The following is a 27,249-nucleotide window of genomic DNA, read 5'->3' on the forward strand; positions in this document are numbered from 1 at the left end:
TCGGAACACAGCTCTGAGCCTCCTGTGGCTCCAGCCTCCCCGGGGCCTGCGAAGAAAAAATCAAAAAAACGATCTAAGCACGCAGTAGCGACCGCTGCGGCTACCTCAACGGGGGGTCATAAATCCTCCTCAGCTGCCTCCAAAGACGCCGAAAGAAGACACAAAGCGCTGGAACGTCAATTCGAATTAGCGCAACGACAAGCACTGTTATCTGCTTCGCAGGCGGCTGATTCAGACGCCAGCCCGGAGGAACTGCCTGCTTCACAGTCAGGAAGCATGGTTCCTGGTGGCCAGGGTATCGTCCCTACCACCAGTTACCCTACGCCACCTGAAGTGGCAATTCATTCCGCTGCCTTTTCACACAGCATGGCAATTCCGGTGGATCTATCGTGTAGACGGCTTCCTGCACGTACGCCTCCGGAGGCTACCTTCACCCCCACGGCTGCGGGGCTCCGCCCTGGGGGGCCTTCACATGTCGTGTTCCCTTGCGACATTGAGAGTCTCATTTCTCAGACTGTTTCTAAGACATTGGCAGCGAGTGCTAACCAATCTAGGGTGTACAGCGCTGCGCAACTGAAGGCTAATCCCCCGCCACTTCCGCCTCCACCCCCTCCTCCGTCTTCCCAGGTCTTTCATTACGATGACCAGGCAGAACAACTGTCCTCCCAGCTGGACTCGGCGCAAGCAGACACCTCATCTCTGGAGGACGAGGAGGCCCCAAGGGAAATGGAATTTTCCGATGATGAAGGCCTCCTTCCGGACAGACCGACATTTACTGGACTCTTTCGACCATCTCTGTTTCGGTCCTTGTTGCACAAGGCGAAGGCAGCCACCCATCTGGCTACATCGGAAGGTCTCTCGGATTCCTCGACGACTCCTCAGCCTCATGAATCCTTGTTTAATGTGCCTAAAGCTGAGCCTAACTATATTCCGTGTCCTCAACTATTCACGGAAGTAGTGCAACGGTCTTGGTCCTTGCCATCCTCGTTACCTGCACCCACCGGTCTTGATCGCAAGCTATATTGTTCAGCCCCGTCTCTCCAAGACGTTTTGGCGTTACCTGCTGTCGATGCCCCAGTGGCGGGCTTGACTTCATCTTCTTCGATCCTGTCTCGTGACATTGCCGATGGCCTCCGGACGGAGGACCGGAAAGCGGAACTAACCGCCCGCAAGACGCATAATGCTGCGGCCTGGGCAGTCAAAGCTGCCACTTCAGCGTCATTCTTCAATAGGGCAACCCTCATTTGGTTGCGCCAACTCCAGGAACGCTTGGCCCCGGAGGACTCGAGGGTCCACCAGGATATCAACAAAATTGTGGCGGCCACGGAATATTCCGCTGACGCCTCTCTTAATGCTGCCAAGTTCGCGTCCCGTGCCTTGGTCTCGTCAGTGACATCCCGGCGCTTGCTTTGGCTGAGACACTGGAGGGCGGACATGAAGTCGAAATGGCGACTTGCATCAGCTCCGTATAAAGGGACCCATCTGTTCGGGGAGGCGTTGGAACCGATTCTTGTTGAAGACAAGGACAAACGTAAGGTCATGCCCTCATCATACAGGCGGACTGAACGCAGAGCTGTCCCATATGGCCAGAGGCAGTCCTTTCGGGCCGATCAAGGGACCAGTGGATCCTTCTCAGGACATTACTCTCACGGTTTCGATCGCTCCTACGACAGATCCTCGTTCCGGGACCGTGGCAGACGATCGGCACCAACCAAGCGCCCCTTCAGAGGCACGGGGACCCGTGCCTTTCGGAGAGGGAAGTGACTACCTAATTCACATTCCCATTGGGGGCCGCCTCCAACACTTCGCGACTCAATGGGAATCAACGACGTCGGATGCCTGGGTCGTCCAGACCATTCAATTGGGCTTAACGTTGGAGCTTCGCTCGTGCCCACACAACAGATTCATCCAATGCCCCGTGTCATCCAGCCCGTCCAAACGGCGACTGATGGAGAGAGAGATACAACACCTCATAGACATCCGCGCCATAGAACCGGTTCCCGCAGAACACCGTGGGACCGGTTTCTATTCCATCTTTTTCCTTGTTCCAAAACACTCCGGCGGCTGCCGGGGTATCCTAGATCTCAAGGAATTGAACAAGTACATTCTCTACCATCAATTCAAAATGCAGTCCCTGAAATCCATCCTGGGGTGCATTCGGGAAGGGGATTGGATGACATCGATAGATCTTACAGAGGCCTACTTGCATGTCCCAATTCGACAGTCACAACGTCGCTTCCTCCGTTTTGCATACAACAACCGTCATTTCCAATACAGGGCTATGCCCTTTGGCCTTTCGTCCGCCCCCAGGACATTCACAAAACTCTTATCAGCGGTAGCAGCTCGCCTCAGACAGATACCTATCAGGGTACTGTGTTATCTGGACGATGTACTCATCCTTTCAGCTTCAGAGACTGTGGCCAGACGGGATTTGGCTACTGCATGTCATTACCTCCAACAACATGGGTTTTCTCTGAATTTAAAGAAAAGCCATTTGAGGCCCACTACCAACATTCTCCATCTGGGGGCGATCATAGATTCCGTTCAAGGACAGGTTTTCCTGTCTCCGGACCGTTGCATCAGCATCCGGTCGCTGGCTCTTCAAATACTCTCACTCCCGGCCATTCCTCTACTTCTATTGTCCTCACTGCTCGGAAAGATGATATCCTGCATCTCGATCGTTCCGTGGGCTCGCTTTCACAGTCGCAAACTCCAGTGGTTCATGCTCCCGTACCAACGCTCCCGCCGCAGCAATTCAAAGGCTCGCGTGCAGCTTCCTGCAGAGGTCCGCAAGTCACTCCGCTGGTGGACTTCGCCAGCCCTGTCGAAAGGCTGTGCCTTCCTGGAACCACCTCGCCTTACAGTGACAACAGATGCCAGCCTGTCGGGCTGGGGTGCCCACATGGATTCCGGGGTTGCCCAGGGCAGCTGGTCACAGACGGAAAGTCAGAACGAGATCAACTGGCTGGAACTACGCGCGGTTCGCCTTGCTCTCCTTCACTTCCAGACAACCGTGGAGGGTCAACATGTGCTTGTCCGGACGGACAATGTCACCACAATGGCACATGTAAACCGCGAAGGGGGCACGCGCTCGAGACCACTGATGAACGAGGCGTCCCTGTTGATGACTTGGGCGGAGTCCCACCTTCTCTCTCTTCGAGCCCAGCACATCTCCGGGACGACGAATGTGACCGCGGATTGGCTGAGCAGGACGCTGATAGACGAGTCGGAGTGGCGCCTTCACCCGAACATCTTCCACGACCTGTCTCGTCGCTTCGGAACTCCCGTACTCGACCTGTTCGCCCGATGGGACAACACTCAGCTTCCTCGATTCTTCGCTCGCTACCCGTGTCCACAGGCAGAAGGGATCGACGCTCTCGCCATTCCCTGGCTTCCGGGACTGCTATACGCCTTTCCACCAACGCCGCTCATACCGCGACTTGTCCGCAAGATCCTGCGCGAGAAAGCGGAGATAGTACTCGTCGCCCCTCACTGGCCAAGGAGGGCTTGGTACGCGGACCTCCTGAACCTCTCGGTCGCTCCTCCATGGCGCATCCCAGACGACAGGATATCGCTCAGCCAAGGGGTCATTCTGCACCCAGAGCCTCAATGGCTGCAGTTGACCGCCTGGCGCTTGAGCGGATCCTTCTGAGGCGAGACAACATCTCTGAGAGAGCCATACCTACCATTCAGGCTTCCAGACGGCCGTCCACGTGCCGCATATACAACGCCACGTGGTCCTCCTTCTGTGTCTGGTGCTCCAGGAACCACGTGGATCCTACTTCAGCGTCTGTCTCCGAGGTTGTGGACTTTCTTCAGGACGGCCTGGACAAAGGTTTGGCCCCAAACACACTTCGCCGACAGGTGGCGGCGTTGACTACAGTTCTGTTGGTCAAGGACGGCACTCCACTTTCCCATGATGCCAAGATTAAGGGATTCCTACGAGGCGCAGCGAACTTGAGACCTCCGGCGGTCCACCGCTATTCTACCTGGGACCTGTCTCTAGTCCTACAGACTCTTACACAACATCCATTCGAGCCGTTGGGTTCCGTCAGTCTGCGGCTCCTCACCTTGAAGACGGTGTTCTTGGTTGCGATCACCTCGGCGCGTCGCATTTCAGAGCTGGCTGCCCTCTCGGTTCGGGAAGATCTCTGTGTGTTCTTCCCCAACAGGGTGGTGCTTCGACTGGATCCGTCGTTCTTGACAAAAGTTAACTCTCCTTACCACCGTGGACAAGAGTTGGTTCTTCCGGACTTCTGTCCGAACCCGAGGCGGCCACAGGAGACCCAGTGGCACACTCTAGATGTCCGCAGATCCTTACGCCGGTACATCCGTAGAACCAAGCACTTCCGTAAGTCGGAGGCGCTGTTCGTCTCTTTTTTGCCAGCTACAATGGGACGGAAGGTCTCCTCGTCCACCATCGGGAGATGGCTGAAGGCCTGTATCTCCATGGCTTACATGATTCAGAAGAAACCAGTTCCAGGCAAGATTCTTCCTCACTCTACACGGAGTGCGGCCACCTCGGCGGCCTGGGCGACCCAGGCCTCTGTTGAGGAGGTCTGCAAAGCAGCTACATGGTCGTCGTTGAACACCTTCATACGCCATTACAAGGTTGACTCGTACGCTTCGGCAGATGCTGCCTTCGGACGGCGAGTTCTACAATCAGTATACACCGCTTCAGACACGCAGACGCAGCCTGCCACCCCCCCGGACTAGAACTTGCTTGGGCATATCCCTCACTTTGGATTCTCCAATCAGCGCGTTGGAGAATGAACGTTGCTTACCTGAACGTTCCTTCTCGACGCGCTGATGGAGAATCCAACCCGCCCGGTCAGGCTGCCTGGACTTGGACCTATGCGTATTCTTCTACTGCCTCTTCGTGAACAAAAACTAAGCCTATGACGTGCAAGGGGGCGTGTCTGAAGAAAATTTAAAGACACATACACTCAGTGCTGACTGCTAGACTGTTGAATAACCCTCACTTTGGATTCTCCATCAGCGCGTCGAGAAGGAACGTTCAGGTAAGCAACGTTCATTTTTGGTGATTTATAAAATTGAGGTATGAGATAGAAAAAAAGCATGAGTCCTTTGAGAGTAGGGCGGTATAGAAATTCAATAAAATAAAATAAAATAAAATAAATAAAATTATCTAACTCTTAACATAAAGGAAATGATGTATGATTCCTCCAAGAAAAAGTGATGGACTTGTGGAATTTCTAAAAGAGTAGGGCACTGCACTGAAGAACTTACATAATTTGGCAGCTGCAGAACATACCTCTCAAACTCTGACGGGATGGGATGCTTTGACTGTGCCTAATATTGCCTGCTTTGCCTGATGAAGACTTGTCCATATTCTGGTCACACAAAGGCTGATAAGAACCATGCAAAACTCATGATTTGTATTCCCCAGAATGGCAGCCATTCACCTAGTTATTGTGTTACAGGTTCAGAGGATAAGGAGGGATGATTTGGTTGATGTGTAGTTGATATGAACCAGGATAAGAATTTTTCAAGCATAGATTTCAAATGTATGGTGTTATTTGGCGCAAACAACCAGATCCACTCGAAAATAGCCTCAGTCTGAAACTTTATCATTTGTCACCTATGTTTCAAGAATCTCAGCAGACTGCTTGCCTTCTCATGGGAACATCCAGATAAGACTTTTTAAATTTTTTGGGGAAGTCATGCATATGCCATTTGCAGTTCTACGGTAACTCCAACCTTAGCTCATTTGGCCCCTCTCTCCAGCTATCTTGACAGCTTCACCACAATAATCTATGTATATGCATAAATTAAAAAAATGTACTCTATACAAAGTAAAATAGTATTTGATCATTATCGCAAGTAAAAATGTAGTTGCTGTTTTTATCTTTAGGATTTCATCTCTTCCATCTGCAGTATACTTTTTGAATCCTTGTTTCCTGGCTCATCCCATCCAAGCAGATTTACTGCACTGACTCTTTTGGGAACAATAGCTGACATATTTCCTAATTCAGAAGGTAGGTTACCTTAAAGAACAGAATTATATTAAAATGATTTTCCAGGAAATACTAAAATGAATTTAACAGTTTTAAAATATTTTTTCATCCCAAAAGTAAAATGGTTAAAGGATATGAACATATTTATATTATATGGTAAGAACTGTATTTGGATGATATAATGTTACCACCTGGAGGGTCTCTTCCGTAAATAGCATAGCTGCTATGGTTTAAGTTGCCCTTTTATCCACTCAAAAGTGATGACTGCTTTCATCAGAAACAAATCTGAGCAAGAAGCTATTGTTTGTTTTATAGTTTTCTTTTTGAGTTGACATGCTTCAGTTAAAGAAACAAAGTGCATGCTGAGATCGATTCAGATCAAGGAGTTGATATATTTCCCACTAAAATATATGGCTCATCCTTGGCTTACATTCATTCATTCAGTGACTGTTCAAAGCTCCAATGGTGCTGAAAAAAATGGATGTATGATCTATCTTTCAAGTTCAGTTATTACAGCATGTGATCATGATCCAGGTGGCCTTATGCCCAGATCACAATTATGATTTTGCAGAGAGGTACAATCACATGAGACAGCCATTTCTGGCCTTCCCTGATTGAGAGATAACCATCTATCTTCCTCATCCATAGTTTGAGATGGCTTGAGAGAGGCGTGAAGGAATCCATTTATGCCAAAGTGGAAAATCCCCCACTCTCAGTTAAGTGGAGGCTTCAGACACAATCTTTTCCCCCTTTTTGATGTTGCTCATGCATCATCCCCAGGAAGATAAAGACCACTTCACAGGTTCATCAGGGAGGCCACACTTTTGTCCTACTTGGAGAAAGGATTTAGGAGCAACTACTCTTAATAATTCATCTAATGAACCTATTCAAATAAATTGAGAAATGAAAACCATCCTGGAGGCTATATATGGATTCCCCTAACCAATTTACTCAAACTGAAGAAACTACTTGGATAAGCAGCAAACAATTTCAAACCAAAAAAAAAAAAGTCCAGTTGCCATGACTCAACTTCTAGACAATTCTAGTGAATGACTGAGAATCTTCATCGACAGCCTAGTTTTATGCTTTCCCTTAACTATTAGTTAGGCATTTACCTGGAAGAGGAAAACAGATGGCTTCATAAAGGCTAAGATCCTTCTGCAATAAATACATATTGATTTCAGTATCAGCAGCTGATATTAAAAAAATCATTTGAACATGCAAGTCTGAATGTGCATATCCATATGTTATTGTAGTAGTGGTTACGGATGTCAAATAAGCAACACTAATACTGGTGAAGTGTACATGGAAAGTCTCTGAAGATTGTTGTAATTCTCATATTAGGTCCTTTGAAACCAGAGATGGTATAACAATGAGATATTGTTTTCCTGTTGCTATTATTGATAATGATACCATGTGGCATTTCCTTACTGCATAAGAAAGCTTTTTCACAGCATAGTCTAACATATAATATAGTAAATTTAGGTTTTTAATATGATAAGTAATTCCAGGTAATAAGATGCATTAGAAAGGGTATTGTTCATGGTTGGTTGTTGTTTTTTTCCAGTCATGCTCCAAATCAGCTGTCTATAAATATTTCCATTTTTAATAGGCCAAAGCCAAGAGTTATTCCAAATAGCCCAAGAGGTTGATTGTTCTCGTGCCGAAAGTTTGTTGCGCTGTTTTGCCAGCACTTTTGAGGAAGTAAAGATCTTGGCATTTGATCTTCTAATGAAACTTCATCCTTTCTTACCTTATTTTCAGGTACAGGCACAGCTTACATATTTATTTATTATTATTTATTAATGACATTTATATAATCACGCAACTTACTCATGGTGACTAGATATTGACAGTTTCAAAATTACCAGATATAAATTCCTCTAGCACTGATTAGATATTGATTAACTATGCTAATCATAAGCCAATATTTCTGCTTGGATATTCAGATGACTGAGCATGTTACAGTTTGTACCCATCAGCTAACATTTAAAACTTTATTTTTTTCCTGCATATTTCAGGATCCTGAAAAACTGCAACCATTGTTTCAGGTAGCTATGCAGCTCAGCCGAAGTTCCAAGCCATATGACTGCGTGACTGCTTCCTATTTACTGAACTTCTTAATACATCAGAAGGGATTGTTGAATATTTGTTCAGAAAGTTATCAACTTCTGGGCATGTTTCAGCCAAATGAAGATCTACCTGCTGACTCTTTAGAGAAGAACACTTTATCTGGTCATTATTTTACATTCTCTAGTTTAAAATTTCCATTCTGTATTGAAAAATGATGCCATTATGTCCAGAGAAATTACATCATGTTCAGATGTAATAGCTTTCTGTTTTTTATAATAATTTAACAAAGTTGGAAGGTACCTTGGAGTCCAATCCTCTGCTTAGGCAGGAAACCCTACACCACTTCAGACAAATGGTTATCTAATTTCTTCTTCAAAACTTCCAGTGTTGGAACATTTACAACTTCTGGAGGCAAGTTGTTCCACTGATTAATTGTTCTAACTGTCAGGAAGTTTCTCCTTAGTTCTAAACTGCTTCTCTCCTTGATTAGTTTCCACCCATTGCTTCTTTTTTTACCCTCATGTGCTTTGGAGAATAGTTTGACTCCCTCTTCTTTGTGGCAACCCCTGAGATATCGAAACACTGCTATCATGTCGCCCCTAGTCCTTCTTTCCATAAGACTAGACTAGTTTTAATCTAAACTTTGTGTTTTCAGTCTTAGAAATTAATTCATGTAATGAGTGCTTAAAAATTTTCTGTGTTTACTTTTTTGAAATTTTTATTGACCTGGGAATTTTCTTTGAAACTTATAAGACATAAAAATATCTGCAACAATCTGTCTCTCTAATTCTCTGGGCTTCATAACTAACCTGATATGTGTGCCGCTTTACATATTTTGACTTTGAAAACCTGCCACAGCAAATTTCATTGATTTTACTGATATTTTGCCTGCACAACATGCATCTTTAACCTTTTTTTCCATTTTTATTTTCTGTCTGTATACTTTCCAGTCAATCTATATACTATTAAAACTCTGATTCCTGTAACCTATAGTTGGGCAAATCGGTGCACCATAGGGCAAAGCTTTTAAACAAGGTACCTCAAATAGGCTATTTTACAGAGTGCGACTGAATCTGACATCCATGACTCCAATGGAATTGAAATCTGTCAAATTTTATAAAACATTTTACAACATAAACATCATAAAACAGATTATGACATAATACAAAATGTCATTAAATATTTCCTGTGCTGATGTTTGATTGTGCTATACTGTTCAGCATGGGCTGTTTTCAAGGCAGATACATCTCTGAATGAATCCCAGCTTTTCTAGTGAAGGCTGTACATTAGAAGTTCTGTCATTGTTGACCCAAAACTAGACCTATGGTGGTCTAGTTTTATCTCTATAAGTGGCTCTGTCATCAATTTGTTGCTTTTTTGTGATTTGCTTGTCTATTTAATATAAAGGTAGGATTTGGTAAGGAATGGTATTTACAAAGACTTATACCCTTCTGTCTTTTTATTTACATATAGTTGTCAAGTACTTGTTGGAAAATCTTGAAAGAGAAATATTGCAAGCCGAGAAGTCTTTACTTCATGCAGCTGCTTCATTCCCAATGTATGGCCGAGTACACTGTATAACTGGGGCTTTGTGTCAATTAAAGTGAGTAATATTGAATATTGATGTGAATTGCAATGACTTTCATTGATTTCTTTGTTGCTGTAGAGTAAGCTGAAGAAGTACTTGGTCTTGAAACGGTGGGCTGGCAATTGTCCTTGAAAAAATAAGGGGAACCAAAACAAATGCTGCATGAAATTAAATTTTAATTAGAATGTAAGTCACTTTCATTCAGTGTAATTATTTTCCACATGTTATGCATTTTGCCTTTTTGCCACAATAAGTAATCTTCGTTGGTAAAACTTGTGGGCAGATCTAGAATTTGTAGGGCCTGTATAGCCTCTCAGTGAATCCTGTAATAGTTTGCTTGGGAAAACTAATAAAAATGTGCTCTTAATTTGGACTCAGATATGCTCTTGACTTGAGCTCAGTTCCATTGAGTACGTGGTTTTCATGGCAACACTGTGTAAATAGTTTGTATTACCTTTTGGAGTGCTTTCCAATTTTCCAATTGGGACTACAGCCTGGATTCTATGGTGTTCTTGTATCAAAGGCATAAGCAGACTGAACTACCTGAATCTTTTGAAGAATATTCTGTATTGCTTCCTCAGTGAAAAACAATTGCTCCTAATCAGATTAATCCTGTCATACAGCAGGATGTAACCACTAGTTTCAATAGTGCCAGAAGGAAATATAGATGAAGGATGGAAATGCTTTACTAGGAGGAGAAATTTAGATTGTACTTCAGACAACAAGACACCTTGAATAGATACTGAGAAGTATCCTTTTCAGTATATCATTCTGTGTTTTGGGATTCCAGTGATGTGTTTATTTATATATCCTCCTTCATTGAGAGGAAATATGACATGTAATAAATTATAAAAATAATCTTGCATGCAGTAAAATAATTCTGTAGTTTTAAACTGTAATTTTCTGTGTGATGAGTTTATATTGAATAAGCATTAATTTCTCATACTTTATTTTATTTTTAAACTTTTAATTAATTTTAGGGTGACTTGATTCACAGTGAATTTCTTGATTTATTTGTTACAGTCATATGACGCTGACCAGTGAATGGAAAGAAGTAGTGAGAAAACTTATTCTGATGTCCTATAAACTTTCTGCTGTAGTATCTCCAGTAGTTCAGAGTTCATCTCCAGAAGGCCTTATTCCAATGGATACTGACTTGGGTAATGCAGGAATTCCTAAAATTCCTGACTTTTTTGATGCACTAACCTCAATACATTTTATGTATTTTGTTTATCAAACTAGATGTCTCTTTGCTGAATCAAATAGTTTCCTTTTCTAAGCCCCCAAGAACCGTGCATTCCAGTATTCCTCTCTCTCTCTCTCTCTATGTAGTATTTGATACTGAAAATGCTGTATTTTCAGTGTCAGTGTAAAATTGAGGTATGAGTGTTTATAATTTATCAAGAACATGCAGCTATTGATTATAGGCCAGTAATGTTTACTTGGTATTGTCAATGCCTTGATCAAATTTAAGCATGGCCAAGATAGAGAGTTGATAAGCCCCCATATGGTTGATATTCAGATTTCCAAACATATACGGAAGACGAGGAATGGAAACCAGGACTGGCAAATTCCTTCCAGTTTTTCTCTTACGCATTTATTTTTTAAATTATTTCTGCCCCTAACATGACTGAGAGGCCATTCCTTCCTTAAAGTTGCTATGATTTTTCTTTGATAAAGTAAGCAATGGATATGGACACACCAATTTTTAGTTAGTTTGGGAACGGGACAAATGGTTCTCACTTAAAAACTGTACTGAACTTTTATGTGAAGTTTTTAAAATTAAGCAGAAGGCTGCCAAAAATTAGTCGCAGGGCTATCTATAAACCTATGGCTCCAAATAGTCTGCCCTGTATTAAGACATACAGACAAAGCCTATGTAAAGTGCAATCTGCTGGTGGTGCATATAAATAACAATAACATGCTGTTTTTAACTAGAAAAATGGGTTTGGCCTTGAGAAAATTTAATTAAAACCAAGAGAGAGAAAGGGTGACAAAACCAGGGAAGAATTTGGAGTATATCATCCTATGGATTTAGAGTGGGATCACAGAGTGCAAGGTTACATGGCCTGTAGTTTCCAGGTCTTTCATATTACATTCCTACAGTTTCTTCCATCAATCAAGCTGGCTGTTTCTGAAGGAGTAGAAGTGTAACATGTCGGGAGGAGCATAACACTTCCATTTGAAGTGTAAATAAATTATGGCTAGATGAAGGTAAAAAAAATTGATTGATCATTAGGATCAAAGGAGAGAGTGGCAATGTTTAGAGCAAAAGAATAAGAGATCAGGAACTTTAAGGAAACTGCATTGATTGAATTGGAAGAGTTATATTACATAACCCTAACAAGAACTTCACACCGTAGTGAGGCAATCCTGATATTTTGATTTTGTGTAGTCATTATATATTTTAAAGTAAATTTTCTGTTTGCTCACAGAAACATCAGAGAGATTGCAGTCTATTCTACTTGAGATACAGCCATGTGATACAAATGATTACTTCACAGAAACAAAATTGTTAAAAGAATATTACAGACCAGACTGTGGTGATGGGAGAGCTCCAAGTGTTTCTACTGAAATTAAAGGTAATTAAGGATGAAACAAGTTTGTGTCAGGGAAGACTATGATGAAGATTAGAGAATATCAGAAATTTATTCCAATAACTGTTATTCACAAAAGCCAAGGGTAGCTTTCTCATTTATTTATTTGAATTCAACTGATCTTCTTTAATCTGATTCTAGTCTGTTGCCATAGCTATTCCAGAGAAATTTCATTGGGGACTGCTGGTTACTTGCTGCTTCTCCTATTCTCTTTCCTCCCCAGCATAATTGTAAACTGTTTGAATCTGGGACTTGCAACTTCCTAACATTAAAAACATTAGAACTATCAACATCAAGGTCCTTGCTTAACAATACATGAATCTTGCTAAGTGACAGTAACAGGGACTGCCATTGCTAAGCAGTGCAGTCTTGTGAGTTTGTGCCTTGTGAAAACATTGCTTAGCAATGAAAATGCTGATCCCAATTGCCACTAATATCTGAGGAATATCTGTATAGAGATTGCAAGTTAATTTAGGGACCCAATCCTGAACTTTGGTTCAGCTTGTAGTATTCTAGAGGTAATTCAGTCTAAATCTATGACCTGTTTAAAGATAATATTTGGGAAAAAAACCTTCTTCCATAAGGGAAAAATACTGTTTCAATTTTTAAAATTATTAGTTTGAATTACAATGGATGTGATTTATAGGAAAGCTTGATTGTTACGAGGAGAAGCATGATACTTTCCTGGGGTGCAAATCACTCTCCTTTCCATGTGCTAATGTTTCTGAGACATATCTAATGCCCCTACTTTCTACTTTCACATTAACAACACAGGTATTTATCTTTTTTGCATTATCTTGGATCTTCATGGTATTAGATTGGTGTTGGAACTTTATAGAATCTCAAAATTTGAACAAAACAGATTCGAATGCATCCACTCTATTCTGGAGAAGTGACAATCAGTCCCAAATGTTATATTTTATTGCACAGACTAGCTGATGCATATCGATTATTGCTATATTAAAAAAAATTGTAAACTTTTTTCAGGTGTTTTCTGAAAGTTTAGATAAGATTGTGAAATAGATTTTTTTTTCTAGTTATTGGTGTTCTGGTGATTCTAATTCTTTAGCATTCAGATACTCTGAATTTATTGTATATCTCACCTTTATTTCTGTTTTGAATAAAGAGTAGAACGTCATCTTATTTCTACTAAGTTTACTATTTACAAGAAGCCACTGACAATGAATATCCAGAGACTTGAGGCATTTTGTCAATAATATTATGATGGGAACAAACATGAGAGACCTAAAAACACTGTCTAATACAATTGTTTGATGTTGGAATCTAGTGCCCTGCAAACTGCAGCCAAAAAAATTATAGATCTAGTATGCATAATACTCTGAGCTCCATGTCAATATTAGTCAGAATAGTGACATGGAACAGCCAAACTGTTTAATGAACTATATTCTTGTGCAGAGGTTTAACTAAAACACACGCTGCTGAATGTTTCCAGTGGAAATGAATATTTGAATATTGGGGAGCTTCTAGGTGAATAAGGACTGTTTGAAGAGGTATCCATGAACAGTGGAGACAACATCTGTTGTGAAGAATCTATCCCAAGAAAGCGAGATTACATTCTGAACAACAGCTCCTCATGAAAGAAAAAACAATGATCTCCCATGGATTTGAGTGCCAGAAGCCAATTGAGCTTCAATATCAAGAAACTAAACCAGCTAAAATCACTTCCTAATCCCATTCAGAAATGTTCTATTTTATACTTTATATATATTAGAGACTTTTAAAATGTTGAGCTTAACTTGGCACCTGGTGAGTTTTATTTCTTCAAATTTAAGGAATTTTAAACAGAGTATATACCATTGGGAAAAAAGCAAAAAAAAAAAAAGGTTTTCGTTTCAGATTCAGAAAGTTTTAAATGGAGGGATTTGGAATATTGGCTATTTTTGCTGTAAGATTTACTTTGCTGTAAGATTTGCTGTAACGAGTACATAATATACCATGGGAAGCAGAACTAAACTTATCTTAAGAACTGAGGCTTGTTGAAGGTAGCAAATGGACACTAGAGGGAACTAAAGCACCAGGTAGAAAGAGTAAACTAGTTATAACTTTTATTGTCTTAAAGACTCCTTCAGAATAGACTGAGGCATTAATAATATTTTAGAAGTGGTACAGATGCCAATGGTTAAACTTTTAGACGTCGTTGAGCAAATGTGGATAGTTTAAAGTGACCTGAGTGTATGTGAGACCTGAGTGGGTTGTAATGGTAGTTAATTCTTTGAGTGAGGGGATTGTTTTTTTTAACCTCTTACAGAGGCCTTGGTTCATCCCCTTTTCAAGAAGCCATTGTTGGACCCCAGTATACTGGACAACTTTCATCCAGTAATTAAACTTTCCTTTTTGGGAAGGTGGTTGAGAAGGTGGTTATGCAATAGCTTCAAAAGGCCTTGATGAAGCAGATTAGCTATATCTTTTGCAATCAAGATTCAGGCCCAGATGTTTGGTTGCACTTTGGATGATTCTTGGTATGGGAGATGGGGTGTTTCATCCATCCTTGCCATGTTTGACCTCTCAGCAGCTTGTGATACCATCAAACAAGATATCCTTGATTGACTTGGAGGATTAGGGGTGGGTGGCATGGTGTTGTGTTGGAGTGCTTCCTTTTCTCAGGGTTGATTCAGTCAGTGGTGATTGAAGAGAGGTCCCGCCCTCAGTCCCAACTGTGGGGTGCCACAGGTGCTCCTCTCTCCTATTTGGTTCACATTTGCTGTTCACATTAAGAACATTTGATGGAATAGTTGAATTTCATGGATTTATCAGAATCTGCATTTCAAACAAATAAAACAGTAAAGAGAGGGAATTTTGTGTGAAAGGATTCAATTTTGCTATCTTCCCTGTTTGATCATAGGGATTCATGTTTATACATGTAGATTTTAACAGATATTAATATGGTAATAAAAATAATGATCTTTCAGTTCTTGAAAATTATGAGTTTGATAGTACCTTTTTTTGATAAATTTACAAATTAAAAAGGTCTAAGGTTATAATATTATGAATCTGACAAAGTAAGCTGCAGCTCACAAAAACTTACACTTTAAAATAAAACTTGTTAGAAAAGGTGCTACCATAAACTAACAGGGCTGTCCTACAGAACTAGTTGTTTTTGTCATTTGTATACAGTGGGTCAATATATTTCTCCTAATTAAACATGAGACTCCCTACATTAGGACTGTCTTTATACATTGCAGATTTTTGACACTATGTGCTGATGCACAACAGATGTGACACACTTTTGGTAAGGAAAGAGGAGAGAGTGTTTTTGATCAGGATAGTCCAGGTTTGCAGATGTTTGATTTACAGAGATAAGTTGAGTGGTGGTGGTGGGTATTTCTTTAGCTTATGATGCTGATCCATATGAGTCAGTTCCAAAGTGAAAACAAGATTTTATGATTTCATTGCTATTTTGGGTACATGGATGTTGAAGAAAATGAAAACTCTATATTTAGTATCAGGACTTTATCCATGTAATACCAAATAGATCAAAATAGTTTTACATCTAGGAAATTCTGATTACCTGTTCAAAGGAATCTGTCTTGAGGAAGCATAGGTCACTCATCTGGTCACTCAAAGCTAACATTTGAGCAGCATAACAACCAATACATAATGAGCTTTTGCAGTGTGAAATCATATACCATCAAAAAATGAATTACATTTCGTAACTTGACACTATTCGGAAGATGTTGCTTGATGTTAATGTGCATTCACTTGAGATGGTTGTAAATCCTGTTTCTTGAATATATGCCTGGATTTTGAAACACAGAAGCTATCTTATACCCACCTTATATTCCCCCTATATACCTAACAGAAATATCTACACCAGTATTTTATTTATTTATTAAATTTATATCCCGCCCTTCTCCCCGAAGGGACTCAGGGCGGTGAACAGCCGAGAATTAAAATAACATACAATATAAAAGTTAAGATAATTAAAAATAAATTAAATTAAACGGCCTCCCCAATTTAAAATCCCTAGCTATACAATTAAAAAACTAACCCATAAAACCTATTCAGGCCAGGCCGGCTTGCTGAAATAAAAACGTCTTCAGGGCCTTACGGAAAGTGCGGAGATCCGGAATCAGTTGTATTCCGGGAGGTAGCTCGTTCCAGAGGGCGGGTGCTCCCACAGAGAAGGCTTTCCCCCTGGGGGCCGCCAGCCGACATCGCTTGACCGAGGGCACCCTGAGGAGGCCCTCTCTGTGAGAGCTTATTGGCCGGTGGGAGGTTATTGGTAGCAGAAGGCGGTCTCATAAATACCCTGGCCCTAAGCCATGGAGCGCTTTAAAGGTGAGAACCAACACCTTGAAGCGCACCCGGAAGACCACCGGGAGCCAGTGCAGCTTGCGCAGGAGAGGTGTTATATGGGAGCGCCATGTCGGTCCCATAATCACCTGCGCGGCCGCATTCTGGATCACTTGGAGCCTCCGGGTGCTCCTCAAGGGGAGCCCCATCTAGAGAGCGTTGGCGTAGTCCAGGCGAGAAGTGACGAGAGCATGAGTGACTGTGCATAAGGAATCCCGACTCAGAAAGGAATCCTGACTCAATTAATGAAATTAATTTCATTAATTGGTATCTTAAACTTTTCTAATTTAGCCCTGTGCTTAGGAATTTTGAGAAATGAAGCTTAAAATGTCTGAAGACCACTGGATTAGTTGTTTTAAGGGCCAACAATTTTGCAAGATTTTAGATGGCAGCATTTTCCTAACAGTTGTGGAATCCTTGCAAGGCTGGTATATGTACAGTACTGCTTTTGAGCTACAGCCCAAGCTCTAATCTCTTAATTGTTTTCCAGGCTATTTAGTTTGCTATCTCTTGCATTTTCAAACCTAACATCTAATTCTAATACCTACTTGGCTGGTTTTGTCAAATGCCAAGACTGAGTTTGTTGCGTGCAAACTTACATTTCATTATTTGATTGAATTAAATTATTTAGTTGTCTTGACAATGTATTTAATCTTATATATTTCATGAATAGTGTTAATTTACCATTATTGCTCAAAGATTGCATTGCTAAATAATCCTGGTGAAATCATTTCTAAAAGATTGTTAGAGCTGTTGTAAGAAGTTTTGCTTTGTGTTTTATTTTTTTAAGGTAAAGAACAACATACAAGTGATGTCACAGCTCAAATGGTGTTGGTATGTTGCTGGCGAAGCATGAAGGAGGTTTCATTACTTTTAGGGAAGTTATGTCAACTTCTGCCTGTACAGATGCTTCCTAGTTGTTCAGATGCACTGATAACAGTGGACCAGGTAGGGTATCTAAAATGTTATGATTTGTTCATCCGGAGAATTTCAGTATTTACTGGATGAATTATTGGAATCATTTTATTCTGTCACAGTTCTGTAGTTCCCTGTCTGGTGTATTCCAAATAATAGCAAAATATATAGGAATAATTTTTGAGGAAGATATTAACAGCAGTGCGCTTATTTTAAAATGGGGATCTTATTAATTGTTCCCTTTCTCTTCATTTGACTTTCTTAATTAGTTCAAACAACTTATTTAAGCAATGTTCTAGGGCAGCTCATGAATACTTAACATTAACAGAAATAGTGTTGAAATAAAGAATATTATAACACTGCAAATTCTGACATTTCTATTTCAGTATATCTTACTTTATTACCAGATATGGAATTGTCTTGGAAGAGTTTCCTTTAAAACTAATAACCCATGCCCTATTGCAGTGATGATTAACCTTTTCCGGACCGAGCGCCCAAAGCATGTGTGTGTGAATGCGCGCCCAAACCCCCCAAATGCAATGCGTGTGCGGCCCCTCACATGTGCCCTGCCTTCCCACGCATGCACACATGGCCCCCTACATATACCCCCCACGCATGCGCGTGCACTTTCCCCAATGCGCCCCACCCCTGCACATGCATGTACCCCCCCTGCATGCCTCCCGTGCATGCGCAGCAGAGACCTGAAGACCAGCTGGCTGGTAGGCGTGCGTGCATATGCAGCAGAGCTGAACTGGGGCAATGGCTCACGTGCCATCAGAGAGGGTGCTGCATGCCACCTCTGGCATGTGTGCCATAGGTTTGCCATCACGGCCCTATTGGGTCATTTCAGAGATTTTTTTTAATAGAGAAAGAGAATGACCATGATAAGCAAAGAGACAGTGGGAGCAAAAACAATTTCCAACTTCCTACCTGCTCCCCCATTGAATTTCATTGTAGGAAGCGAGCAGGGGGCCTTTGAAATCCTGCCTATTTTCTGCATGCAACATAAATTGGTGAAGTATGCAGAGGGGTGATATGGACTGGGAAGGATGCAAATGTGTCCCCTTCCCTTCCCTTCCCTTCCCTTCCCTTCCCTTCCCTTCCCTTCCCTTCCCTTCCCTTCCCTTCCCACCCCTCTCCTCCCCACTAGTAAGTGGTTGATGCTGAATTGGAGAGGAAAAGAGAGATTGCAAGACTATTTTGGAAAACTGTCACTTAACATTGAAAATGAAGGTTATATGTCTGCATCAGCAGCATAGCAGCAATCAGTAGCACTGAAACAGCCACAACTTTAGAAGTCATAGGTTCTGCATTTTGGACACATTTTGTAAGTTAGCCCATTTGAGGTACCTTGATTCAAAAATGTTGCCCTATGATATATCATTCCATCCTGTTAAAAATCATGATGTGAGTTTTAATAGAATATAGATGCTTTCCTCTGTATTCCAGCCATCTGGGCTTAGGAATCTTCTATTTAGGACAGTGCTTATATATGTATATATTAAAGTTCATTTACTGGCTTCCACATTTATGTTTTCCATTTGGCAAGCAGCAAGGTGAGATTTGATGAAATATGGTCTGTAATTTTGGATAACAAACACATTGATTGATTGAGGATATCATATTCTCTGTAGGCTAGGTGACAGAATTATGCTCACTCAGACCTGTTTTTAAACCTTTCCCCTCCCATTTTTTTTAAGACCATGAAGGCAAGCACACCATCTGGGACTGTTCAAGAGAATGGACTGCAGTGTTTACAAGAAATTAGCTTACCACAAGTATTTCATTTGGAAATATTTTGGATTTATTAGATTTCTGTTTTTAATTGATGACCTTTTCCCTTTCCCATATGGTTTTAACGAAGTCAGTTTCCAGCCTATACGTGATATAGACTTTTTTATCTTTTTTCTGGGGGAAGTTTATGATGAAAGTTCAAAAATAAAACTCTAATTTTTCAAAATTATGATACCATTTTAGACTGAAGAAGTATTGATGTCGTGCTGAATATAGAGTTTTGGAAATAATTCTAACATGTTTATTTACATGTCTCAAACAGATGTTTTCAGCTGGCTCACAGCTGTGTGCGCAGTCTTGCAACGTTTTGGAAGTGCACAGAAATGACCACCAATATACCATTAAGCTCCTTTTCTGTTCCAAGTCAAACAGGATTTGGTTTTAAAGACTTACGTTCACCTTTTAAAGCCAATGTCATGCATTTTGCCTGAAAACATAGCTATAAATATTGGCTGTTTGGTCAATAGCATTTTTTAAAAAATCTCTTACATTTCCTCACACTTTATCATGCTATAACCTTGTTTCCTGTTTGAAGATAATAAATCTGAGTAATTATAGATAAAATAATCCTAATAATGTTGATTTTTTTTTTTGTCCATTCAGTTATATGCATTGAATCTTATTTAACTCTGTTCCCGAGTTCATTCCACAAGACAACTGCATGTGCAAATTTTTCTGGTATAGAAAAGCAGGCATAGTTACTTGGCATGAGTGGTCAGAAAAGAGAAAATATTAAAATTTGATAATTTGAATGTTCAAATATTTGAAATTCTCTATAAGGTTACAATGTTTGTATATATATATAGTAATGATTCTTGAAATACATTTAGTATGTTGTGAACTTTTCAGAGTGCATATTAATCCCCTGGACAGCTTCTTCCCAACTCTTCACATCTTGCCTTCATGTGTACCACATTATACATAGTTTTCTATCCAGTATGTGATCTGTAGAGAAGTTTTATATTTTGGAATTGTGGCTCATACTACTAAGCTTAAGGATGACTATGGAGGTAGAAATGCAATCATCAGCGTTTCAAAAGCCCCCAACTCCATGTAAAACTCTGAAGCAAGCATTTTTCAAAGTTCTGTTTACTAGAATAGGTAAACTGGCACATCTGGGAAAACCCAAATCTGAGAGGTCCGGGTTTTCCCTCAGTAAATTAAAACCTCCAAAACTATCCCCTCACTCCTCAGATGATCACATGCTCCAATCACCAGCCATCCCATCTCGAGACATCACTCTGACCACTCCTTCTCCAGATGCAGGATTGGGCTGACCTTGACCAACAGGAAGAATGCTATTATGTCTAAAGACAACCCCTCTACTAAATCCCCCCTCCTACTTTCCCACACATGAGAAGGTGACAGCATGAAAACTTCCGGCCTAATATGGCTTCCAAAGCTGACACTTAATTTACTTGCTGTAAATATTCTTTAGAGCAGCGCCCCCCAATCTTTTGGGCACCAGGAACTGGTTCTGTGGAGAAAGGTTTCCATGGATTGGAGGGGTGTGTGGTTTTGCATGCTGCCTGCATCCTGCGAATGGGGCTTTATTTTTTTGCGCAGACTGGTTGCATCCCTGGTTTAGAGCTAGTTTGATGTAGTGGTACCTTAACCAGCACCAATTAGCACTGGGCTAGAATCCAAGAGACTGTGAGGTTTTTTACAGTGTTCTCTAAAGGGAATCAATCAATAGAGTGATAATCAAAGTAATATTCTGAAATAAACCTTATTTATTTGATTAAGGCTTCATTTGTTAGAACCAATTTGGTGTTTTGATTAAGGCATCAGGTTAGAAACCTGTGAGTTCTAGTCCCAACTGTAAGCACAAAATCTGCTGGAAGACCCTGAATCAGTCAGCCCTGGAAAGAAGGCAGTGGCAACCACTTCTGAAAACCTCACTGAGAAAACTGCAGGGATCTATCCAGTAGTCATTGGATGTCAAAAACTAACTCAAAGGAACACATTTACACAAATATTGTTTATATCAGGCTCTACCTATATTGCATCTATGCATATCATGTTGCTGCTGATTGCAGCAAGAGTACTAAGAGACATTGAAAGGAAAAACTTCAGTGAACTCATGTAATGATTTAAGGTTCCTAAAGTCCATTCCTAAATTATTACATATTCAATTGCATTACAATTATTGCATTTCTAAATTATTGCATTTCATTACAATATCCATTTAACAGTTATAGTATTACTACTGCTACCGTTATGTTTTTAAAATTCAAATTATTTATAATCCAATTTCCCTTAAAACAATTGTTAATGTAATTAATTTAAAATGAATGGAAATAACATTATTAAGATAGAGGTATACAAATTCATCGTATTTGTTAGCTGAGGTACTTTACACTGAAGAAAAGTGACAAACATGTAAGGCTACTCTTTGTAGAGTATTTAGAACATTTATAAAATAAGCCTGTTCAAGGAGGATTTAAGGCAAGAACATTTTTTTTCCAGTGCGTGTTCATTTGTGAAGGAATGTTTAATTTTTGTTGTTTTGATGTGGAGAAACATCAAATTTGATCTCACGCCTGTCTGAAGTGGCACATTTTAGCCATAGAGATCATGTGGGCATTTGTCAGAATAGTTCTATATTTCTTCCATGAGCTAACCTAAATGTGGTTTTGAAAAGTTCAGTTCTGAACTGAAGAAGCTTCTTGGATGAGAAGCAAAATATTTTCAAGGAAAAAACAAAGTCCAGTTGCCTTTTTGAAAAACACTTTTGCAACAATCGTGACCTGGATGATTGAGCATCTCCATAGAATTCTTCCATGAACTATATTCTTTTATATATATGCAGAAGATTCTCTATATGAACTTTATCATTCACAGTTTGTCAGAAGTGTTTCTGTGTACATGGCATAATTTTTCTCATTCTTTTTCCTTCTGCCAGGTAAAAGATATTGGGGAATATTTCAAGAATCATCTCCTAAAGTCACGACATAGAGGAGCATTTGAGCTAGCTTATGCTGGCTTTGTAAAACTTACTGAAGTATTCTCAAGGTAAATTGTTCTGTTATGAACGCCTTTACTTTTAATCCGTATCTGAAAGTAGTCATTGCTTATTTGGATTTATTGTCCTCGTTTGCAGAAATACTGAGCAAAAATATTACTGCATTTTACCTGCACCAAAAACTTCTTTCACCAAAATACTTCCCCCCCTCCCTGTATACTTGTATCTTCTCTAAGGTAAATGCCATCTGTAAGGCCAGTCAAGTCTTCACAGCGATGGCTTTTCTCCCATGGAACAGGTTGTCCCCTGATATCTAGGCTGTTCCCCCATTGTTGTGCTTCCAAAGACTTTGAAGAGATAGTCCTCATCTAAGAACAAAGAGGATTGAGCTTCCTCAACTGGGCAGTGCTATTTGGAAATGTTGTTTCAAATACTATGACTTTATTTTAATGTTTTTGTTGCTTGTTGCAAATCACTTAGAGCCGTTTTCAATTCTGTGGCCTTCAGCTTATTGTAAGTGAAAGAATAAATGATAATTGAAGCAAAAAGCAAGTGGTCTTTTTGTATAGGTTTGAAAGCCAAAATATATATCTATAAGAGGCAGATTTTAACTCCATTATGAATTAAATTTAATAGCTTACTGCCACATTTTATACTGGTTGTATCTTCCAAGATAAACTCACCTAAGTCACTGAAATACTGTAACTGAGATATAACTATGGCATATGTAACTAGATGGCTCCTGAACGGACACAAGTCACAATTGTGCAAAAAATGGAGAGCCAATTTGTATAGTGATTAAAGTGCTGGTCTAGGAACCAGGAGACTGAATTCTAGCTGGCTGGGTGACCATGGGCCGGTCACACTCTCTCAACACACCACACAGAGTTGTTGTGGGTGGAAAGTAGCAGGACTGAGTATTATGAATGTTTGTCTCCTTGAGTTACTTAGTAAGTAATAAAGGTGGGATAAATAAATACATTTTATTTATTTATTTAATTTAAAAATAAATGTTCTCGGTCATCATTGCAACTTAGCCGTCAGGGACAGCCATTGATCAAGAACCCCTATTATAAATTTGCTCTGTCAGGAAGTGGAACTGGAGACATAATTATTTATTGGCTCAAGATGGAATTAGAAAGGGGGCATTTGTGTCTTTGTACTCTGCAAAAAGGGGAAGATAGCATTAAAGGATATAAATTTAAATATATGAGGTGTTGCAGAAGGAGATTATTGTTGGTGTAGAATTAGACTTCGGTATTTCTTTGGTTAACCATTATATTTCAAATAATTACACAGCAAAGTTTAAATTGAAGCAAGGAGTCTAGTAAATTATTTTTAGCCCGCTATTAGGGTGGGGTGGAAGGATGCAGATTGTGTGGAACATTTATTGTATTCATTGAAAATGATCAGAGAAAGTATTTTGAATATGTAGGCAACTGAATTTTCCTCTTGCCAGTTAAAATAGCCTGAGAAACCACAATGAGTATTTGCTGAATTGGAACCACAATGATTTATACATCAGCTAACTATGTTTTCAAGTGAGGTTTTGCAGATTATATAAATGAGTTGCTTATTAAATCTGATATGGGCCTGGACTCTTAAATTGGGTAAAATCATGCTTGGATCTGTGACTAGCATGTTATTTTTAAAGCTCAATTTTCCTTTCATATTTTTAGGGAAACTTGTTTCCCATGGAAATAATTTTTCAGCCAGTCTAGAGTGTTGCACAGTTGCCAAATTAAAGGGAGTAGTCTTTTTTGTTTTTAAAGTCAATAGTTCTTAATGTTTTTATTACTTCAGGACAACCAAAATTTTGCTTGCCCCAAAATGTGCAAGTTAGTGGATAACTGAAGAAGATTAAATTACTTCTGGCATTATCAAAACAGTACCATGTTATAATGTTAAGGGTCTGTCAGATTTCATTTCAGCATATTTTTGTCTTTCTGTTAATCTTAGCAGGAGTTAAAATGTTTGTTCAAAGATAACTCCAGCAATTTATTTTCAACTGTGTGGTAGCTTGGATGTATTTTCTTTGATGTTATATTCTTCGTGAATTCTAGTTGCCATTCCTGCAGTTTTTTCAAAGAAAACAGTTGAAATGTAAAGTCTCAGGATAGAGGAAACTCAGCAGGAGTGTTAGTAGAATGTTAGTTAGTTGATGTCACATAGTTCTGGCTTATATAAATCCAGATAAATTTCTCATGTATCTTTCTAGATTAAAAGTCCAAGTCCAAGTCCATATCAATTTTAATGAGCAACTTATTTCTATACTATCTGAAAAACTTCATTTTAGTGATGAAGAAGAAGCTATATATGTTCTGTAAGTAGATAAACAAATGGCAAATTATAAAAGAGAGATCCAGAGATGTTCAGTTGAAAGATTTCCATTGGAAGGAAACACAGAAGCAGTTAAACTTTAGAGAATAAGGCATATTTTCAGTGTGATTCTGTGTTGCTGCATATTAGAGTGCAATTTGTTATGAGAGGCTCCCTTAACTTGTATCAGGGAAAGGATGATATTTGGCCATTCCAAAATATACTGCCTTGAATTTTTAGATTTTACCGATTAGCTATTAAAGAAAAATATATATTGTAAGAGAATAGCAACTGTGGGAACAAAATTGATGTCACCTGATGTTCTTTAATAATGCAGATTTGTAAATATAAGAAACATGTTGGGCAATGCCAAAGGAATTCTTGTCTGGTGTATTTGAAATACTTATTTTTGAAACCTAATGACTTTCTTTCACTTATCCAATTCTTCCAAAATATTAGGTCTTCTACATCAAAATTTTAAGCATTTTGTAGCACATTTCTTCAGTTTTGATTTCTAGCATTCCCTACTCTTAATAGGTTTGTTTTCCTATTCTTAATAGGTGTAATAATGAAGATCTACACAAATTGCCACAGCAATGGTTATACAATATCCTGGAAGAAATTAAATGTAGTGATCATTCATCTAAACTGTGTGTCACTAGACGCAGTGCTGGAATTCCTTTCTATATACAAGTACCTAATATATTTGATCTTGATATGGTCACAGTTTCTGGACTGAATCATTTGAGAAGTGCACATTTTTAGTTAAATAGTAATAAATTTTTGGTTGGATTATTCTAATGGTATTAGAATTTCTTCTAATTGTGTTGTTCTGTTAGAATTTTGCAGAGACCTGTAAAGCTTAACTGGATTAGCAAGGCTTTTTGAGTTGTTATTAGTAATATTTTAGATGAAATACAATTATATCTTTCTGCCCACAAAATGGCATCTTTTATCAAATACTGTACTTGCTTTGAAGTCCTACATATTGTTTACAAATATGATTTAGAAGAATGACTTGCATTCAAGACTATTTCTTAATACAATTCTACTGGGGATCTTTTACAATAGCAAATATACATCTTGATAACTACATACATATCATTTATTTCCAATTAAAGATCTTTGAAACACAAATAAAATTTAAAAAGTCTTCAGAGAACACAAAACTATAATTGATTCTAACAATTATAGTTATAGACTTAGGTCATCTATATGGAGTCTAAAGAATCAAATGCAAATGAAATGAAATATAAAATACTATATATGCTACAATACAAAATAAAAGAACAAGAAATTTAGAAGGAAAGCTTGGTCATGATGAGAAGATACTTTTAATATTCAACCCTCACACTTTAGTTAAATCCAACACATACGTATATGCAAATATACTGCAGTGTCCAAAAGGGAGGTGTTTCCCCAAAGCTGTTGCTATAGGATTATGGCCCTTCTGAAGCACTTTTGGTATAGTGCAGTGATGGTGAACCTTTTTGGCACAGAGTGCCCAAACCGGAAGGCACGTGTGCGCATGACCGCACCAGAGTGCTGGAAACTCGACGATCAGCTGGTTGGCAAGCATGCGCGCCTTGAAAACCAGAAGACCAACTGGCTGAGCTGGGGTGACGGTGCGTGTGCCCACAGAGAGGGCTCCGTGTGCCACCTTTGGCACGCGTGCCATAGGTTTGCCATCATGGGTATAGTGTACGCGGGAAGAGAATAAAGAGAAGATCCTTTTAGCACTGTATCAATCTTACATTCTCAATGTTCCAAGTCTGTTTTAGAGATAATTATAACACTGAAGATAGAAGAAATTCAGGATTATATTGGAGAATTATTCTTCGTTTATTGTCATATTATTTGCTCCATAGATTTTGGAAACTTGTTTTCTGAAACGGGACAGGATACAAAATAGTGTCAAAGGTGCTGAAATGTAAAGCACATATGCACACATACACAAAGACTAATTTGCAGGTTTTCTCACGGTGTATTTGCCTGCTTCTTCCAAGTTTTGGGTTTCTATTTAGTATTTGAGTCAATTACTATTTTGATGCCACTTTTATGGCCAAATGTTGAATAGTCTTTACTTGCTACATTTTCTCATTCATCTCTGTAAAGAACATGAGCATTTGTGGAGTTGGTGATACATTTGTTCTTACAATTTTCTACTTCCTTTGTCCTAAATATAATAGATTTAAAGACCTTTTAAATTTTTTAATGAATTGCTTCAATTTCCCAAAAATATACTATATAAGAATTCTGCATAAGCATGACACCAAAATGCAAATCACAATTCTGCATTTTGCTTGATTGAAATGTTTAAATGTTCTTTTGCTGCTTCTTGATATCAAGCTTATATTTGGTGTTTTCAAATTGTCATGTTTAAATGTAATAAAAGTATATTATATAACTTTATTTTATTTCTTTTTTATTCCAGGCCTTGCTAGCTTCAGAACCAAAGAAAGGTAAAGCAAGCCTACTAAAAATGACCATGAAAAGTTTGATAAACTTAGCTTTACCTTCAGATATGCCTTCAAGTATAATTTCTCTGGTAAGGCATCTCTCTATCTTTATATCTCTCTGTTAATTCAGAGGAGAAAGTCTGTAAACAGAATTTAAATTTAAGGATTTCCTCCTTCTGTGCTTAAAATTTCTCATCTTCTATCTTTAATTTTAATTAAAATGAGGGCAGGCCAAATCTAAATATCA

The 27,249-nt window shown here is 39.5% G+C and overlaps 1 protein-coding gene across 1 annotated transcript in view; it reads left to right on the forward strand.

Annotated features, from left to right (window-relative positions):
* Positions 1-27,249, forward strand: part of THADA (THADA armadillo repeat containing) — a 126,682-nt gene that overhangs the window by 20,503 nt on the left and 78,930 nt on the right. Inside the window, exons 15-24 of the mRNA XM_070948455.1 lie at positions 5,876-5,999; positions 7,591-7,742; positions 8,000-8,213; positions 9,525-9,654; positions 10,663-10,799; positions 12,075-12,221; positions 17,341-17,498; positions 22,165-22,274; positions 25,104-25,236; positions 26,978-27,091. Of these exons, the coding sequence (XP_070804556.1) occupies positions 5,876-5,999; positions 7,591-7,742; positions 8,000-8,213; positions 9,525-9,654; positions 10,663-10,799; positions 12,075-12,221; positions 17,341-17,498; positions 22,165-22,274; positions 25,104-25,236; positions 26,978-27,091 (1,419 nt within the window). The remainder of the gene's footprint in view (positions 1-5,875; positions 6,000-7,590; positions 7,743-7,999; positions 8,214-9,524; positions 9,655-10,662; positions 10,800-12,074; positions 12,222-17,340; positions 17,499-22,164; positions 22,275-25,103; positions 25,237-26,977; positions 27,092-27,249) is intronic.

Source organism: Pituophis catenifer, unplaced genomic scaffold, assembly GCF_029215685.1.
Source record: "Pituophis catenifer annectens isolate HBS135680 unplaced genomic scaffold, rPitCat1.0.hap2 SCAF_1, whole genome shotgun sequence".
Lineage (NCBI taxonomy): Eukaryota > Metazoa > Chordata > Lepidosauria > Squamata > Colubridae > Pituophis > Pituophis catenifer.